The sequence below is a fragment of the Marmota monax genome, unplaced genomic scaffold (assembly GCF_021218885.2).
Source record: "Marmota monax isolate L192 unplaced genomic scaffold, Marmota_monax_Labrador192_F-V1.1 WCK01_AAM20220418_F8-fsc00656, whole genome shotgun sequence".
In the NCBI taxonomy this organism is placed as follows: Eukaryota; Metazoa; Chordata; class Mammalia; order Rodentia; family Sciuridae; genus Marmota; species Marmota monax.
In genome coordinates, this window is record NW_026694899.1 from 53,349 (window position 1) to 72,406 (window position 19,058).

At 37.9% G+C, this 19,058-nt stretch overlaps 1 protein-coding gene across 1 annotated transcript in view; it reads right to left on the minus strand.

Moving 5' to 3' along the window:
• The window catches only part of Abca13 (ATP binding cassette subfamily A member 13), a gene marked incomplete at both ends in the record, with an annotated part of 188,208 nt that overhangs the window by 40,316 nt on the left and 128,834 nt on the right, over positions 1-19,058 (minus strand). Inside the window, 4 exon segments of the mRNA XM_058573520.1 lie at positions 2,944-3,075; positions 4,325-4,394; positions 6,393-6,722; positions 8,067-8,181. Of these exon segments, the coding sequence (XP_058429503.1) occupies positions 2,944-3,075; positions 4,325-4,394; positions 6,393-6,722; positions 8,067-8,181 (647 nt within the window).

Below are 19,058 nucleotides of genomic sequence, written 5' to 3' on the forward strand. Positions count from 1 at the left end.
CTGCACTGAGAACCCAGAGAATTCCCAGGCCTTCCCCAGTCTTCATGGCCCGCAGCCCCTTGGCCAGCATCTGTTAGGCAGGAGACTTCGGTGATCCTTATGAATGTCCTTCTATGTGCATTTTTGCCCCTTCTCCTCTCACCTTTTCCATTCTTGCTCCTATAACATCAGTGTCTCCCAGGAGACTAGATCATCCTCACCAAGACACAGGCATGGAGGAATGCTATCCATCTCAAATTATCATCATCATCATCATCATCACATCCAAAAGCCTAACTACATCTACCAGCTACAGCTACGGCTTCCCTTTGTTCAAATTCAGCTCGGTTATGCTGCAGAAGGATGCAGAATTGGAAGGCAGCCAGGACTGCTTTCTCTGATCTATCTCTATCCCTCCCTCCCTCCCTCCCTCTGTCCCTCCCTCCCTCCATATCTCTCTCTCTCTCTCTCTCCCTCTCTCTCTCTCTGTCCCCCCTCACCTTCCCTCCCTTTTTTCTCTTTCCTGAACCTTGTTCTACCAGGAGCTCTTTCACTGCAAATGCCCAGAGGGTCTGCTGAAGTTGGCTATGCCCTGGCCTGGCTTGACTCATCTACCTTCTAGTCTGGGAAAATGATTTGTTCGCATAGGACTTCAATCTAATAGAAAAAGATTGATGTGGGATTTCGAGGGAAATCCTAATTGAGTTCCTTTGCTTTACTATAATATATGAAAATATTGCCCCCAGCATCCTCATGCCTCATGTCCTGATGGTAGAGAGGAAATCAGATCACCATTGGCCCCCAAACACATTTCACCTCATCTCATCATTGCTGTAGGTAGCTAGTTTTTGCTAATCTTTGTGCTTGTAGGATGCTTCTCTTTCAAGTCATCAGCTACTTTCTATTCAGATAAGTTTCCTTCATATTAATTTTCTATGCTGTGATGATCACTTCCTCTGAAAATCTAGGTTTCCTTGTCCTTTAACAAATGACCATTTCCTATGCCCTTTGTTCCAAAGATGCCTACCCATCTCAGTAGTGATAGCCATCTGCATGGCTTCTAATAGTCCATCCACCACTTTACCCTTATTCTTAGTGACTTCTTCCTCGTCCTCCAGGACTCCATCTTCATCTATCCAGACCAGGTGCTGCAAACCATCCATTGGCTGTGTGTGTGAGCTATGAGCATTTGAGCATATGAGGGGACTGGTCTGGCATTGCGTGCTGATGGGGCTATGCGAAGCAACTGTGCCTTTCCTCTCACTCTGCCTGTGATGCCACACAGCACCTGAGATGGGTGTGACTTGCCAAGATGTCAACCAATCTGCTGACCACAGGACATCACCAAGCAAGACTCCACCCTTCAAAACTCTACCCCTTGCCTTATTTGAATGAAATATTCTATTGAATGTCTTTTCCCCAATAATAGGGGGGTTCCAGGTGTGCTCTCTCTCTCTTGCTTTTTCCAGTGATGCCCAGCATGGAGCTGACCCTTGGGTGGACCTGACCCTTGGGGTCACCAAGCAGTCCTTCCCTCGACCTTAGAAACTCACATTCGTGTTTTGTGTGGTTTCTTCACCTTTTTCTCAGTTTATTGATGCAGCCAGCTCCTCTGAACCTAGCACATCTTGCCAGCCCGGCCAGCTGGTGACAACCAGTTTTGATTTTTTATGCTCATTACTGCTTCTTTACCTTTTATATTGACATCACATGCCTATCTCATAACATTTCTTTCTTTTCAATATCCAACTGTTTCTCATATAGTTTCCTAGAAACCTTAGCCTTTGCAATTCTTTTTTCATAATCTCTTATTTCCTACAGTCCATCTTTTCTTAAATTTTATTCCAAGTATCAAGATGATACAATCTAAATTTTACCAAAATGACGCCCTCTCTCTACTACTTAATGTCATATTTTCCTCCTTTTCTGTAAAATAAGTTTTTCAATGACCCACATTTTTTTTACATGTATCTGTCCTTAAAGAATGCATGATCTCTCCAAGTCTGGAATGTGTTTTCACAGACAGAATTAACTAGGCTTTTTTTTCCCCCCTTCTAACTCTCCATTTTCATTTGCATGTAATTGGAATTTCCATTTATCACTCTTAATTTTAAAGGATAGATTCCAGTTCTTTTGGAAATATGTAGTCAAAGTCATATGTAAATTCAGCAAGAAAATTCAATACCATCAAAACATTGTTTCTAACTTTTAAAAAATTAAGTGTGATTTATGCTTTTGGGGGCATGAATCATAAAAGTAAAGGCACATTTCTTTCCCTCCTAACCAAGCAGAGACAATCCACCCTTGGTGATTCTCCCTGTAATGGGTGTGCTTATCTTCCAATCCCCAGGGAGTGTTCTACACACTAAAAAGGAAGTGTACCACACTTGGAGAAACCCTACTGATAGCCCTGAGTATGGAGATGGCTCCTGACCCTCAGCTAATCCAATTCCAAGCCCTCCTGTTCAGCCTGGCCACCTTCCATATTTTCCCACTGACCTGCTTCCATATTTTACCACTGGAGGGACATGGGCCCTCCACTTCCCTTGGTTAGTCTCCTGGTCCAAGGTACCCTGATCCGTAGCCAGATGTTACTGTCTGGGAGACATCATCATCATGGGCTTCAGACTCTCTTTCCCCAACTCCCCTCATGCCTATCTCCCTCAGATACTCCACTGGAAAATTAGGAGCCTTTCTGAATATGATTGACAGAGCCTATCCATTGGGATCTGCTAAGTGGGCTTGGTGGACTTTCACCCTGTATTTGTTTTGTTTAACCCCTAACCTGACCTTTGACTTTTCACCTGGGATGCAAGCACCTTAAAAAGTTACTGATCCTTTTAAAATATGTCCTATGAGTTCCTTTTCAGATATTTTCTATAAGAATAAATATGCCAAAATTCATGTGGGTAGGTTTAAACTATTCTTTAAGTTGACTTTATTATAAAGTGCAAGATTTCTTACCAGGAATCAAGTTGCTGAAGTACCATCCACATAAAAAGTAAAGGCTTGAATCAAACAGAATCATCCAGCAAACCCAGCCAAATGTCATGCCCCCTGGTTCTGGAGCCTGGTACATATTAGTCCACTGGATCCCTGGTAGAAAAGGTCAGAGTTAGAATTGCACTCCCTCTTTGACTATAGATTTTGGTGAGATGAGTTAATAAATTCTGGAGGCTCAAGTAGAGCTGAATAAAGGCAAAACAAAAGGAAAGTTAATACCATTGGCTGAATTCTTCAAAGGAAATGTTGGCTTTCTGTGTATACACCTATTTCAGTGTGTCAGGTAGAGGAAACATTGGTATCATTTTAATGTCTACCATTTAAAAAAAATTGTAAAGGTCACCTTACTTACCTTCAGTATTATTTACTCAACTAAAAGCCATTCACATTATTGGAAAATAAGCATTTCTTTTTTGGTAAGTAAAAAGAAGACTCCTGAGAACACAAATTCTAAATTTTTAATTCTCTCTGCTCTTGGAAAACATGTAAATAGATACAAAAATATCTTTTGAATCCTATTTACATGGGGAATAATATAGGGTGGGAAAGAATTTGTTTTCTTACAATGCTTCTGCAATTTATTTACAGATTAAAATATACGTTTAAAAAGACATTCCTCTTTCAAATGTTTCCTATAATATTAAACTATAACTCAATAATAATACATGTTTTAGTCTTTATGCACTTGTTGGAATTGGAACCAAACTATTCAAATAGTCTAATAGAGACCATTTTTCTTCTGAATTTCTTAATTTGCTTTAGTTTAAAGATCAGTTTGAGGAATACAGGAGGAAACATTCAGAATTACTCATCTATTCAATAACAACATGTTTTATTGAAAATTTTAGGGAAACCTAAGAACTACAAATTAAGTGGCTGATGTAACAAGAGCTAGAGTTTTATAGCATATATTTTACCTATCTTTACAAAAATCATAAAAACATCTAAGAAATTTATCTATTCCTGTTTAGAAGTTCAGTTGTCAAAATGTCAATTCAAGTAAAAAATTCTGTCAACAATTAAAAAAAATAATTTTAAGTTGTATTAATGGGAATAAAATATGTTTTAAAACTGAAGGAAATAGCTGTGCTCTGTTCTATACTGGTTATGCTGCGACCCAGCAAATAGTAAAGATGGGAGCTGACAAATTCGTTAGTCGTTATCATGTGTAAGAGGCAAATTGATGGTGGGAGGTATTTTCATCAATGAAACCAAATGCCAGAGTCTCCTTCCAAATGCTTCACTTGGTAATGAAGCCTTTCTACTATATCACTTGCAGAATACCTATAAGTTTCCAAAAACCTGAGTCACTGAGTCATTTTCTAAAAATGTGTCTTCTTACCTGCCTCTTGTCCTTCCAGGAATGTAATGAAAAATACTCCTTGTCCAAAGGCAGTTGTTGAGAGGAGGCACTGCCCACAGATTGATGGAGTAAGGAGAAAAACAGTACATTAGTGTTTGATTGGGACCACAGAAAATCCACAATACCAAATTCAAAGAAGACACCATGACACTTTCTGATTCCGAGGATGCTAAACCATTGCTTCAGGCAGTAATTTAAATATCTGAGCCTGAAAGTCTGAGCAGACTGTCAACCCTCTCTGAACAGTGTGCTAACAAGCTAGTTTTTAATGTTAAAAGGAATTACTTCTCTTTTCTGCAATGCTTGAAGTGTCATAAATCCAATGCAGAAATGTGTAACAAGAAACAGTAGAAAATGGAATGGAGCAATTTACTGTTTTTTTTTTATTATTATTATTAAGTGAAAGCCCTGGAGAACACTGCAAACAGACTGATGGAATATGGACATTATTCTACACTAGAAAGAGAGTGTACTGAATGAAAATGTTATTTTATCTTCAGTGGGGAGGACCTATGTCAGAAAACAAAAAAATAGAAAGCCTATTGAAATAGCATCTTACATTTGCAAATATAATGTACTAGAGTTAGATTTTTTTCAATTGCTAGAAAACATTTGAATATGTAAAAAGGTAATCAAGTACTGAATATATAGAACCCTTAAATATAAAGACTGAAGTAAAAATAAAATTGACAGCATTAGAAATTTAGCTCAGCTCATCAATGGCTCTTTCTACCCAGTTCTGAGGGAGGTACACTAAATGGTCTCACTTGTGTTAATTATTCCAAAAACACCTAATTCATATCAACACCAAATTATTTGTTATCACAGATGGTGAATTAAGCTATTTAAATCAATAAACACATATCAATGGACCAAGCATTAATTGAATGGAACCATTTTTTACTGTGTATGCATATCAATGCTGTGTGTACATGACTAAAAAAAAACACAGCATTCAGTGGTTTATTGGAGTTGGAGAAAAATAATTGGGCTTTCACAGATATATTTCACTCTCTGGCCATAAATGAGCATAAAAGTGATTGATACACTCACTGGGGCTGCCAAGGACTTTCAAAAGACTTTAAATACCCCTCAGATTCCAACCAAATCTCCCTGGTACCTCCTCAAAGTGACTCCATATACACATCCAAATAGACTGCAATATAAAAAAAATCACCTGACCTATTGGAGAACATAAAGACTCAGGCATAATGCAAATAGGTATAGGCATGACACTGATTTAATGAAAGACTGATTTAATAGTGAATTTTTCAACTCTCCCACATTAATTGGGTTCCTGCTACATCAGGCACTGGGCTTGCTGGACAATAGTCATAAAAGAATAAGTTTCTATCTTCTATGTATCTTATATTGCAGACCTGAAAGCATTCTTATTCTTTTTCATAAGGTACATTTTAATGGATGAGCGATTCTGACATTGCTAACAGAGAGATCTTTCCACTTATGTGATGTAATTCATGATGCATCAAGAAAAATGCTTATTTTTCACTTCTAAGGTAGCAGAATACAACAGTCACTAATATGGCATTATGTAAAAATGTGGATGTGTAACTGATGTGATTCTGCAATCTGTATTTGGGGTAAAATGGGAGTTCATAACCCACTTGAATCTAATGTATGAAATATGATATGTCAAGAACTTTGTAATGTTTTGAACAACCAATAAAAAAATGGAAAAATAAAATAAAATAGCTTTAGAAATCTATTTCTTTCCACACATGAAACAAAAAGAAACTAAAGTGATATGCATCCTTAAGGATGCCACTGATTTCTCAGAGTCTTCCAAGAGCCCCCATTACATGAAAAATGACAATTCTTAATGGGCTGCCATCCAGCAAAACCACCACAATTTCAATGAACTACTACTGTAAGTTTTGCATCTGTGGATAGAATAAAAAAAGTAAATATCAGAAATCCTGTTTAGGTCAGAACATGGTAAACTGGGAAGTTAAGGGTGGTGGTTTCGTGTTGTTGTGTAGATCCCTGTTTTATTTTATTTTGCACCTTTACAGAACAACTCACTTACCAGAAATGTCTGAATAACAAAACTTAGTTGGTTGTGTAGAACCAACAGAACTATGTAGGGAAGAAAGCTGATCATGTATGCCAGGCTGGTACACAGGGCTGCTGTATTAGCTTGGCTGAAAAATGCACTCAAGAAGTAACTCAGCATAACAACTGACACCCCAAAATCCAGGAGGAAGAGGAAGATGATGATTGCATTGCTGTAGGTGAAGATGCCACTTGTTTTCAGAATGATGGCCAGAGCAGCACTGCTCAAGGTCAGCATGGCTGCATTCTCCAGGAACCAAGCCAGGAAGTGAGTTGTTGGATGCACTCCCATCATCCGCAGGTACTGTCAACAGAGGGAAAACCCAGAGTTGTCATAGCAGGAGGTACCACAGAAAGAACAGGGCAGCTTGTGGGACAGAGAAGGAGTACCAATGGAAGGTAAACTGGCATGACATGCAAATTCAGCCCTAGAAAGGGCACTTTGATCCAGAGCTCAGCATGTGATTTTCATGAGCACCTTACAAAGTAGGTCTTTTACTGCTTCAGGGGAGAACTGAAATTCAGACATTAAAACAATCTTACCAGTGAGAACAGAGCTTCAATGGGTAGGGGCAGGTGGCTTAGACCTCAAGTTTGGTGAACTACAGTCCCATTATGTTTTATTGTTTACTGAGGGTTTATTATCTTTGTTTTCACTTTTGTTCATTTTGCATTTCATTTGTGTTAGTTTGTTCTCTCTCTCTCTCTCTCTCTCTCTCTCTCTCTCTCTCTCTCTCAATAAGGACAAAGAGAAAGGAAAGAAACACTGGTGCTTACACATCTTAATTTGGAGGATCACTGCCTGTTTTAGAAAATACATTTTTCAAAATAACCCTGGTTGAAGTAACACAGATAAAGCAATTCTTCCATGAAACTACTGTTTTCTCGCCTATCGTATTGTGTTATCTTTGGGCATGGTGCTGATGAGTGTAGAAGGAGTACATGTGCCTCTCAGACACACTCTGGCTGGCCAGCTGGCTGGTGGCTGCAGGGAGCCCAGCAAGTGGATACTCATTGGTGGGGGAGAAACACTCATGAGTAGATAGATAGTAAATGGGAAAATGCTAAGCAGGGATGGATGCAAGTGCTCTGCATCATTTGTCAAATTTGAGGAACTGTACATTTAACTTCAACATGTTATTTCTGCAAATTAATAAATACTCAATAAGTCAATGACGTGCACCCCTCGTCACTGTTCTCACTGCTCTTCAGGAATCAACAGACAGTCACGTCTTCACCAGATACTTTTATCAGCTTTCATTCTTTAAGTCTGATGGTTTCAAGTTGCAGCAATATCAGGACAAAAATTCAAGGCTTTCGCACAGAGTTCTAATGATAGATTAAGATGGAAAGTCTGCTGTTAAGTCTTTCTAATTTTTATGAAAGTCGTTAAGTGAGCAATGCTGGATTTGATCTTTCAGTGTCATATGGTTCTTCTTTGGTTTTCTTCCATCTCAATAAGAAATATCTGTTAAAATCTGGCAGCACTTCAGACTTCCACATAACCTTATGTTCCTACAATAGGGATGCAGTGGGACCATACCTAGGAGGCCCAGCTGAGAAGAGAGAGGCAAAACAGAAAGGCCTGAGCAAGTCACTGCCCAGGATTCATTTCCAAAGTCTCAAAAGCAAGGTTAAGGCCATTTACCTCTTCTATCTGGATCTCCCGCTCATAAACCAGTTTTCGGACCATGCTGGCCACCGATACCATCCAAGTCAACATCATTATCAGAGGGAAAAAGAAACCGACATTGTTCAAGAATCTGTAAGGGCATATTCAGTCAGCATTTGATGGCAAGAGAAATTATTCATGAGTACTGTACCCATCTGAGCTTTTTAAAGTCATCTTACAAATCATGCACCTCCAAGAGCAAGGTCTCAACAGGCCTAGGATTTAGGTAGGGCTGCTGTGATTAGTGTTTCAGCTTTGAAGGTATACAAATGCATGAATGAGATCCATGCAGGAGACAAAACTAATTTGATGTCCCTCAAGTAGCCACAGCCCAACGCAAATCTTCTGACATCTGCTATAGACAGCACAAGTCAGAGGAAGGAAAGAGGTCATTGATCTATGACTGCAATTTCTTCCACTTTAATTGGGACCAACCATTTTCTCTCCTCAATCAATGACAGCAATTGATTATAGGTAATTGTCTACAAAATATGCAAAAACTGGTAAATAAACATCTCCCTATTTCTCCAATATTCACTTTTCAAAACATTCTAACTGGGATCCATTTCTAATACACGACAAGGACACCATTTAGGTCATGTCCTTAAATCCAGTAAGAAGTTTTCCTTCCTGCCTGCTCAGCTGTGTTTGATAACACTGGCCACACATCCCATTCCTTCCTTCCCTCAATCCCTCTTAGCTTTCAGAACAACACTTGGCTTTCCACCACTGCTAGGCAGCTCAGTCTCCCCACTAACAACTTCTCCTGTAATTATCCTTTAAATGTGGACATTTTAACCCCAATCCTGGGGTAACTGCTGGGTTCTCTGTCTTCTCATGCCAAAGTGAGCTCTAGATTCACACATTAATTATCTATCACTGAAACCAACCAAAGGTGCAAACCATATTAATGGGCCTATGATATATACATGAACCATACAGAAAGAGGGCCTACCATTAAAGACTCCCTCATTCTAACATATGGCAGGGGACATAAAATCAACCAATAAACAAAGAGATTTGTCATATAGAGTCAGGAAGTGATAAATGCTATGAGGAGGAAAGCAGCAGTTGTTACAAACAATAAAAGGGATGATTTTTAGACAGGGGCATTAGGCAAGGTCACCATGGAATAAATATTTAAGCAAAGTGCAGATAAATTGAAAAAAAAGAGTCACATGGATATCCATAGGGAGGTGGCTTCTGGTGAGGAGAGGAAAGTGCCAGGGACAGAGGTCGGAGCAGACACAACCCAACCAGGAGCGGCCAAACCATCCTGAATTAGCAGGCTATGGGATTTGAGCACCAGCTGGGGCCAGATAATGCAGGGACTTTCCCGTGTCAGGGTAAGTTCTAGATTTTAGCAGATAAAAATGGGGATACCAAGAATGGATTCAAAGAAAAGGAGAGGGGGAAATAGTGAGGTGATAAAATTAGGAGTATGGTTTTTAAGAAGGAAACACTAAATGTAACACAAACCATGGACTGTTTAACTGTTAAACAATTAACTCCAGAGGTCAGGGAGCCCTCTGGAGAGAGGAGTGGGGACATTACAGCAGGTAGGAGCCATCTGAACAGGAGACAAGGGAGCTATTACAGATGTTGACCCTGGAAAAGGGAAGAGTTCCAATGGGTCCCTGAAGTGATGGTCTCCAGGGTCCCATCAGACTTCTCCTTCAAGGCTTTCACTACAACATGGAAGCTGCTCTCTCTACAGGTGCCAGCCTCCCATGCTAGAGGCTCAGGTGATAGGGGACAGTTTCCCGCTGAGCCAAACTTTGTTGATGAACAAATGAAAAAGGGAATTAACTTTTGTTTTTACTCATTTTTCTGCTTATGACAATTGTTCTGGGCTGTTGGAGAATCACACTTTCTTTTTAATAATGCAGAGTTAGTTTTATTGATGTGGAAAGAAGCCCACAACATCATTGCATGAAATATCAGGACACCAGACTTTGTAAAATGGTAAATATCTAGCTACCTATATTTGCATAATTGTGCATATGCCCAGGATTATTCTAGAACAGTGTTAAACAAGCCAATTAAGACAGTAATTATTTCTAAATTCTGGAATATACAAATATATAGCACACATGAATTATGTAACATTTATAATGCGCAGTCATTGTAAACCTTAAACAACAACAACAAAAAAAAAGGAATGAAATATGTGAAGATAAAGGCAGCAGGAAGACATGGGGAAAGGCTGGGGGAAGGGCTCAGGGTGATTGGCCAGGGCACGGCTCACAGCCCCACAGAGAGTCCGCTTCCATCCTGGTGAATATACTGGGTCAGAGGCAGATGGAAACTTTCAGTGGAGGAGTTCAATGAAGACTCTAACACCTACTTGAGTTCTAGAAGTTCACTTATTTGTGTCAAGTGTTCAAGTAAAAATTTTACAATGTACCTTTGACATTGACTTTTATGGAATCTATAACTATGGCATCAGATACTAACAAGCTTTTTTTTTTCTTTTCTTTTTTGGTTAATTGTACACATTGCAGCACAACTTTTCATTTCTTGGATTGTACACAATGAAGCGTCATCCACATGTGTAGTCATACATGTACCTAGAGTAGTGATATCCATCTCATTCCACCATCTTTCTTGCCCCCATGTTCCCTCCCCTCCCCACCCTCTCTTTTGCCCAAAGTTCCTCCATTTTTCCCATTCCCCCTCCCCCCATTATGGATCAGCATCCATTTATCAAAGAGAACATTAAGCCTTTGGTTTTTTGGGATTGGCTTATTTGGCTTAGCATGATATTCTCCAACTCTATCCATTCACCTGCAAATGCCATAATTTTATTCTCTTTTAATGTTGAGTAATATTCCATTGTGTATATATACCACAGTTTCTTTATCAATTCATATACTGAAGGGCATCTAGGTTGCTTCCACATCTTAACTATTGTAAATTGAGCTGCTATAAACATTGATGTGGCTGCATGACTACAGTAGGCTGATTTTAAGTCTTTGGGTATAGACCAAAGAGTGGGATAGCTGGGTCAAATGGTGGTTCCATTCCAAGTTTTCTAAGGAATCTCCATACTGCTTTCTAGATTGGTTGCACCAATTTGAATTCCCACCAGCAATGTTTGAGTGTGCCGTTTCCCCCACATCCTCACCACATCTACTATCACCTCTATTCTTGATAACTGCCATTCTGACTGGCATGAGATAAAATCTTAGTTTTGATTTGCATTTCTCTAATTACTAGAGATGTTGAACAACTTTTCATATATTTGTTGATTGAAAGCATATCTTATTCTGAGAGTGTCTGTTCAGCTCCTTATCCCATTTATTCATTGGGTTGTTTCGGTTTTTTGTTGTTGTTGTTGTTTGTTTGTTTGTTTGGTGTTAAGTTTTTTGAGTTCTTTACATATCTTGGAGATTAGTGCCCTATCTGACATACATGTGGCAAAAATTTGCTCCCCAAATGTAGGCTTTCTCTTCACCTGATTGTTTCTTTTTGCTAAGAAGCTTTGTAGTTTGAATCCATCCCATTTATTAATTCTTGACTTTATTTATTGTGCTTTAGGAGTCTTGTTAAAGAAGTCAGTGCCTAATCCTGCATAATGAAGATTTGGACCTACTTTTTCCTCTATTATGCTCAGGGTCTCTGGACTAATTCCTAGGTCCTTGGTGAAATTTGAGTTGAGTTTTGTGCATGGTGAGAGATAGGGGTTTAGTTTCATTTTGTTGCATATGGATTTCCAGTTTTCCCAGCACCATTGTTGAAGAGGCTATCTTTTCTCCAGTGTATGTTTTTGGCGCCTTTGTCTAGTATGAGATAACTGTATTTATGTGGGTTTGTTTCTGTGTCCCCTATTCTGTACCATTGGTCTATGTATCTATTTTGGTGCCAATACCTTGCTGTTTTTGTTACTATTGTTCTGTAGTATAGTTTAAGGTCTGGCATTGTGATGCCTCCTTGCTTCATTCTTCTTGATAAGGACTGCTTTGGCAATTCTGGGTCTCTTATTTTTCCAAATGAATTTCATGATTGCCTTTTCTATTTCTATTAGGAATGACGATGGGATTTTAATTGGAATCACATTAAATCTGTATACTGCTTTGGGTAGTATGGCCATTTTGACAATTTTAATTTTGCCTATTCAAGAGCTTGGAAGATCTTTCCATCTTCTAAGGTCTTCTTCAATTTCTTTCTTTAGTGTTCTATAGTTTTCATTGTAGAGGTCTTTCACTTCCTTTGTTGATTCCCAAGTTTTGTTGTTGTTGTTGTTGTTGTTGTTTCTTGAGGATATTGTGAAATGGGGTAGTTTTCCTAATTTCATTTTTTATTTTATTATTTTTGTAAATACACAACAACAGTGGAATGCATTACAATCCTTATTACACATATAGAGCACAATTTTTCATATCTCTGTATATAAAGTATGTTCACATCAATTTATGCCATTATACATGTATTTTTTTGCATCACAATTCTTAATACACATATATACCACAATTTTTCTTATCTCTGTTTGTATATAAGGTATGTTGACATCCAAATCAAGTTTTCATACATGTACTTTGTATAATGATGACCAAGACATTCCACCATCCTTGCTAATCCCCTTCCCCCTCCCTTTCCCTCCTACCCCTCTTCCCTATCTAGAATTCATCTAATCCTCCCATGCTTTCCCTCCCTACCCCACTATGAGTCACCCTCCTTATTTCAGAAAAAACATTCAGCATTTGTTTTTTGGGGATTGGCTGACTTCACTTAGCATTGTCTTCTCCAACACCATCCATTTACCTGCAAATGCCATGATTTTGTTCTTTTTTAACACTGAGTAATATTCCATTGTGTATAAATGCCACATTTTTTTTTATCCATTCATCCACTGAAGGACATCTAGGTTGGCTCCACAGTTTAGCTATTGTGAATTGTGCTGCTATAAATATTGATGTGGCTGTGTCCCTGTAGTTTGCTGTTTTTAAGTCCTTTGGGTATATTCCAAGAAGAGGAATAGCTGGGTCAAATGGTGGTTCCATTCCTAGATTTCCAAGTTCCATACTGCTTTCCAAATTGACTACACCAATTTGCAGTCCCACCAGCAATGTATGAGTGTACCTTTTTCCCCACATCCTTGCCAACACCTGTTGTTGTGTGTCTTCATAATAGCTGCCATTCTGACTGGAGTGAGATGATATCTTAGAATAGTTTTCATTTGCATTACTCTGATTGCTAGAAATGATGAGCATTTTTTTCATATATCTGTTGATGGATTTTATATCCTCTTCTGAGAAGTGTCTCTTCAGGTCCTTTGCCCATTTATTGATTGGGTTATTTGTTTTTTGTTTTTGTTTTGTTTTGTTGTGTGTGTGTGTGTGTGTTTAGCTTCTTGAGTTCTTTGTATACCCTAGAGATTAGTGCTCTATCTGATGTGTGAGGGGAAAAAAATTGCTCCCAGAATGTAGGCTCTCTGTTCCCCTCACAGATTGTTTCCTTGCTGATAAAAAAGTTTTTAGTTTGAATCCATCCCATTTATTGATTTTTGTTTTTAATTCTTGTGCTATAGGAGTCTTATTAAGGAAGTTGAGGCCTAATCCTACATGATGAAGATTAGGGCCTACTTTTTCTTCTATTAGACACAGAGTCTCTGGTTTAATTCCTAGGTCCTTGATCGATTTTGAGTTAAGTTTTATAGGCCAGTAGACCAATGGTACAGAATAGAGGACACATAGACTAACCCACAAAATTACAATTATCTTCTATTAGACAAAGGTGCCAAAAACATTCACTGGAGAAAAGATAGCATCTTCCACAAATATGCTAGGAAAACTGGAAATCCATATGCAACAAAATGAAATTGAACTCCTTTCTCTCACCATGCACAAAGGTTTTCCTAATTTCTCTTTCAGAGGATTCATCACTGATATATAGAAATGCATTTGATTTATGAGTATTGATTTTATATCCTGCTGCTTTGCTGAATGCATTAATTAATTCTAGAAGTTTTCTGGTGGAGTTTTTTTGGATCTTCTAAATATAGAATCAAGTTGTCAACAAATAATGATAGTTTGAGTTCTTCTTTTCCTATTTGAATCTTTTTATTTTGTCTAATTGCTCTGGCTAGAGTTTCAAGGACTATGTTGAATAGAAGTGGTAAAGGAGGGCATTCTTGTCTTATTCCAGTTTTTAGAGGGAATTCTTCCAATTTTTCTCCATTTAGAATGATGTTGGCCTTGAGTTTAGCATAGATTGCTTTTACAATGTTGAGGTATGTGTCTACTATCCCTAATTTATTTAATGTTTTGAACATGAAAGGTGCTGTACGTTGTCAAATGCTTTCTCTGCATCAATTGACATAATCATATGATTATTATTTTTAAATCTATTGATGTGATGAATTATATTTATTGATTTCCATATGTTGAACCAACCTCACATCTCTGTAATAAACCCCACTAGATAATGGTGCACTATTTTTAAATATATTTTGTATTCAATTTGCCAGAATTTTATTGAGAATTTTTGCATCAATGTTGATCAAAGATATTAGTCTGAAATTTTCTGTCTTTGACATATCTCTGCCTGGTTTTGGTATCAGGATGATACTAGCTTCATAGAATAAGTTTTTTAAGGATTCCTTCCTTTCCTATAATTTGAGGAGTATTGGTATTAATTCTTCTTTGTAGATCTTGTAGAACTTAGCTGTGAATTCGTCTGGTCCTGGACTTTTCTTGGTTGGTAGACTTTTGATTGTGTCTTCTATTTCCTTGCTTGAAATTGATCTGTTTAAATTGTGTATTTCCTCTTGACTAAGTCTGGGTTGATCATATGGCTCTAAAAAGTTATTGGTGTCTTCAAGGCTTTCTATTTTACTGAAGTATAAATTTTCAAATAGTTTCTAATTGTCTTCTGTATTTCAATAGTGTCTGTCATGATATTTCCTTCTCCATCAAAAAATTTAATAATTTGAGTTTTCTCCTTCCTTCTTTTCATTAGGGTGGCTAAGGGTTTGTCAATTTTATTTATTTTTTCAAAGAACCAGCTTTTGGTTGTGTCAATTTTTTGAATTCTTTCTTTTGTTTCGATTTCATTGATCTCTACCTGACTGTAATTATTTCCTGTCTTCTACTATGTTGGGTGTTGGTTTGTTCTTCTTTTTCTAGAGCTTTAAAATGTAATGTCAGGTCATTTATTTGTTGACTTTTTCTTCTTTTAATGAATGAGCTTAATGTATTGAACTTTCCTCTTAGCGCTGCCTTCATAGTGTCCCAGAGATTTTGGTAAGTTGTAGCGGAGTTCTCATTTACCTCTACGAATTTTTTTTATCTCCTCCCTGATGTCTTCTGCTATCCATGCATCACTCAATAGCATATTGTTTAGTCTCCAGGTGTTGTAGTAGCTTCTCTTTTTAATTTTATCATTGATTTCTAATTTCATTCCATTATGATGAAATATAATGCAGGGTAGTATCTCTAATTTTTTTTTTTTGTATTTGCTAAGTCTTGCTTTGTGGCATAACATATGGTCTATTTTGGAGAAGGATCCATGTGCTGCTAAGAAGAAAGTGTATTCCCTCATTGATGGATGAAATATTCTATATATGTCTGTTAAGTCCAAATTATTGACTGTATTATTCAGTTCTATAGTTTCTTGTTTAGAAGATATATCCAGTGGTGAGAGAGGTATATTAAAATCACCCAGTATTATTGTGTTGTGGTCTATTTGGTTCTTGTATTTGAGAAGGGTTTGTTTGACATACATAGATGCCCCATTGTTTGGGAGATAGAAAATTTATAATTGTTATATCTTTTTGAATGAATCCCTTAAGCCGTATGAAATGTCCTTCTTTATCCCTTTTCACTAGCTTTGATTTGAAGTCTACTTTATCTGATATGAGGATGGAAACTCTTGCTTGTTTACATAGTCCATGTGAGTGGTATGTTTTTTCCCACCCTTTCACCTTCAGTCTGTGGATGTCTTTTCCTGTGAGATGAGTCTCTTGAAGGCACCATATTGTTGGGTCTTTTTTAATCCAATCTGTCAGTTTGATGAGTTTAGGCCACTCACATTCAAGGTTATTACTGAAATATGATTTGTATTCCCAGATATTCTGGTTTATTTTTGGTTTTTAACTGGACTTGGTTTCTCCTTTGATTGGCTTTTCCTTTACTGTAATTCTTCCCTTTGCTGATTTTCATTGTTGTATTTCATTTCCTCCTCCTGGAATATTTTGCTGAAGATGCTCTGTAGTGCAGGCTTTCTCACTATAAATTCTTTTAACTTTTTTTTATCATGAAAGGTTTTTATTTCATCATCAAATATGAAGCTTAATATTGCTGGATATAAAATTCTTGGCTGGCATCCATTTTCTTTCAGAGCTTTGTATTTGTTATTCCATGATCTCCTGGCTTTGAGGGTCTAGATTGAAAAAATCTGCTGATTTTTTGATTTCTAATTTCATTCCATTATGATCAAATATAATCATAATGATACGAATTGGTCTCCCCCTATATATGATCTGATTCCTCTCTCTTGCGGCCTTTAAAATTCTATCCTTATTCTGTATGCTAGGCATTTTCATTATAATGTGCCTTGGTGTAGATTTGTTGTAATTTTGTACATTTGGTGTCCTGTAAGTATCTTGTATTCAATTTTCCAATTCATTCTTCATGATTGGGAAATTTTCTGATATTATCTCATAGAGATTGTGCATTCCTTTGGTTTGAATCTCTGTGTCTTCCTCTATCCCAATAAATCTTGGATTTGGTCTTTTTATGCTATCCCATAATTCTTGGATGTTCTGTTAATGGTTTCTTACCATCTTCACTGTGTGATCAACTTTATTTTCCAGGTTGTATACTCTGTCTTAATTATCTGATGTTCTGTCTTCCAGGTGATCTAGTCTGTTGGTGATACTTTCTATTGAGATTTTATTTTGGTTTATTGATTTATTCATTTCAAGGATTTCTGATTGTTTTTCCCCCAGAATCTCTATCTCTTTCTTAAAGTAATTTTTTGCTACCTGTATTTGCTTCCTTATCTCTTTGTTGGTATGATCAATGGTTGTCTGTATTTGCTCTCTTATCTCTTTGTTGGAGTGATCAATCTTTACCTGTATTTGTTCATTTAGGTCATTCTTTAATTCACAGATCATTTCAATTATGTATATTCTGACCTTCTTCTCTGATATTTCATCAACTTTGCTGTCTATGGATTCTATTATTGTAGTATCCTGGTTTGTTTGGGGCACTTTCTTCTTTTGTTTTTTCATGTTGTCTATGTGTCTTCCTTTCTTCCAGTGCAGATCTGAGATATTACAGTTTCTACCCTAGAATTTTGTAGTGTTTGTGCAGATTATCTGTACCTCACTTTGGTGTTGGGCTTCCTGACCCTGCCTGTGTCCCCCAATGGATGGTACTGCAACTAAAGATGGTGGCAGCAATAGCAGAGGTAACTCGAGACAGCAATGGAGGTGCCCCAAGATGAATGCAATCCCTTTCAGAGATGGGGCTGACAGGGTGGGCCTTATTCTGGCTTTGGGATGCCTCTTCCAAAATGCAGCTGCTTCTAGGCCTCTGTTGTCGCAAAGTGGAGGCTACTACATGGGGAGGGCTATGGTGATGGCCTGGGCCTAGGATACAGAGTGGGTCTTCCAGTTGGCAGGAGTGGTTCTATGTGGGGTTCTGAGCTCCAGCATAGGTCTGCCAATGGGAAGGCAGACCTGGGCCTAAGCTGGGCCTGGGCTCCCACACAGGTCGGCAATGCTGGTCCTAAGCCAAGGCCTGGGCCTAAATCTGGCATAGAGAATCACATTTTTAAGTGGATAACTTGTACATTATACAGTGACTGTGTATAGATGATACAGTGTTTCAGATTTTCTGTTTTGTGGTTTGTCCGGAATTGTCTAATAATCACTTTTGTACTGTTCAGAGCAGGTGGAGATCTATGACAGGAAACACCATAAATATATCCACTTATACATTCAACAAATGCCATCTATTCTAGCAGAGTAACACAATTTACCACAAAGAAGAAACTCAAGAGAACCTGTAAATTTGAAAATAACTAATACTGAGTTTACTTAGGGGTTGAAAAAGTTTGTTCATGAACTTCCTCTTTTTTACTTAATAGCCAGTAGAGGTAGAGCTATTGAACTCTATTCTTTCATTACCTCAAATCTTTTGAAAGAATCAATGGGTATCTTGTCCAAATCTTACCTAAGATACTACAGTCATTTTGGTTAGAATTCCATGTTGTGGACCCTGTGGACCCTTGAAACTGAGTCAAGAAAAAAGATACCAGAGGCTTGGAATTGGACCAACCCAAACCTGAGAATTCTGCAACAACTGCCTCAGGTTCCAAAGCAAGATCAAACACTCTGCACACACATACCTGATGGAGGACATTCGGTAGAAAGTGAATATTATGAAAAACTGGAGATGTGAGATGATAAGACATGAGATATTACAATGCAGCCTTTTTATCTACTTGTGTGAACTAGTCCAAAACTCAACAGGAGGATGGGAAAAAAAAAAAACATATATTGTAGTTTTGTTACATGTTTGAAAGAGACCCCCAAATATTTGGAACCACACAGAAACGTATATTACAGAGATTTCAGAAGCAAACCACCTCTGCCATCAAAAATACACTTCTCAAAAGTGGTTCACCCCAAGGGGAAATGTGCACAGCAGCAGGTGGTACGTGGGTGTCAAGAAGCATGAAAGTGTGAGAAACCACCCACCCCTGGACCCTATTTTCAGAAGAATAGAATAGAAGGTTCTTTAAAAAAGGTGGGGGGGGGGCTGGGGATGTGGCTCAAGTGGTAGTGTGCTCGCCTGGCATGTGTGGGGCGCTGGGTTCGATCCTCAGCATCACACAAAAATAAAATAAAGATGTTGTGTACACCGAAAACTGAAAAATAAATATTAAAAAATTATCTCTCTCTTTTTCTCTCTCTCTCTCTTCTTTCTCTCTCTCTCTTTAAAAAAATAATTCTAAATA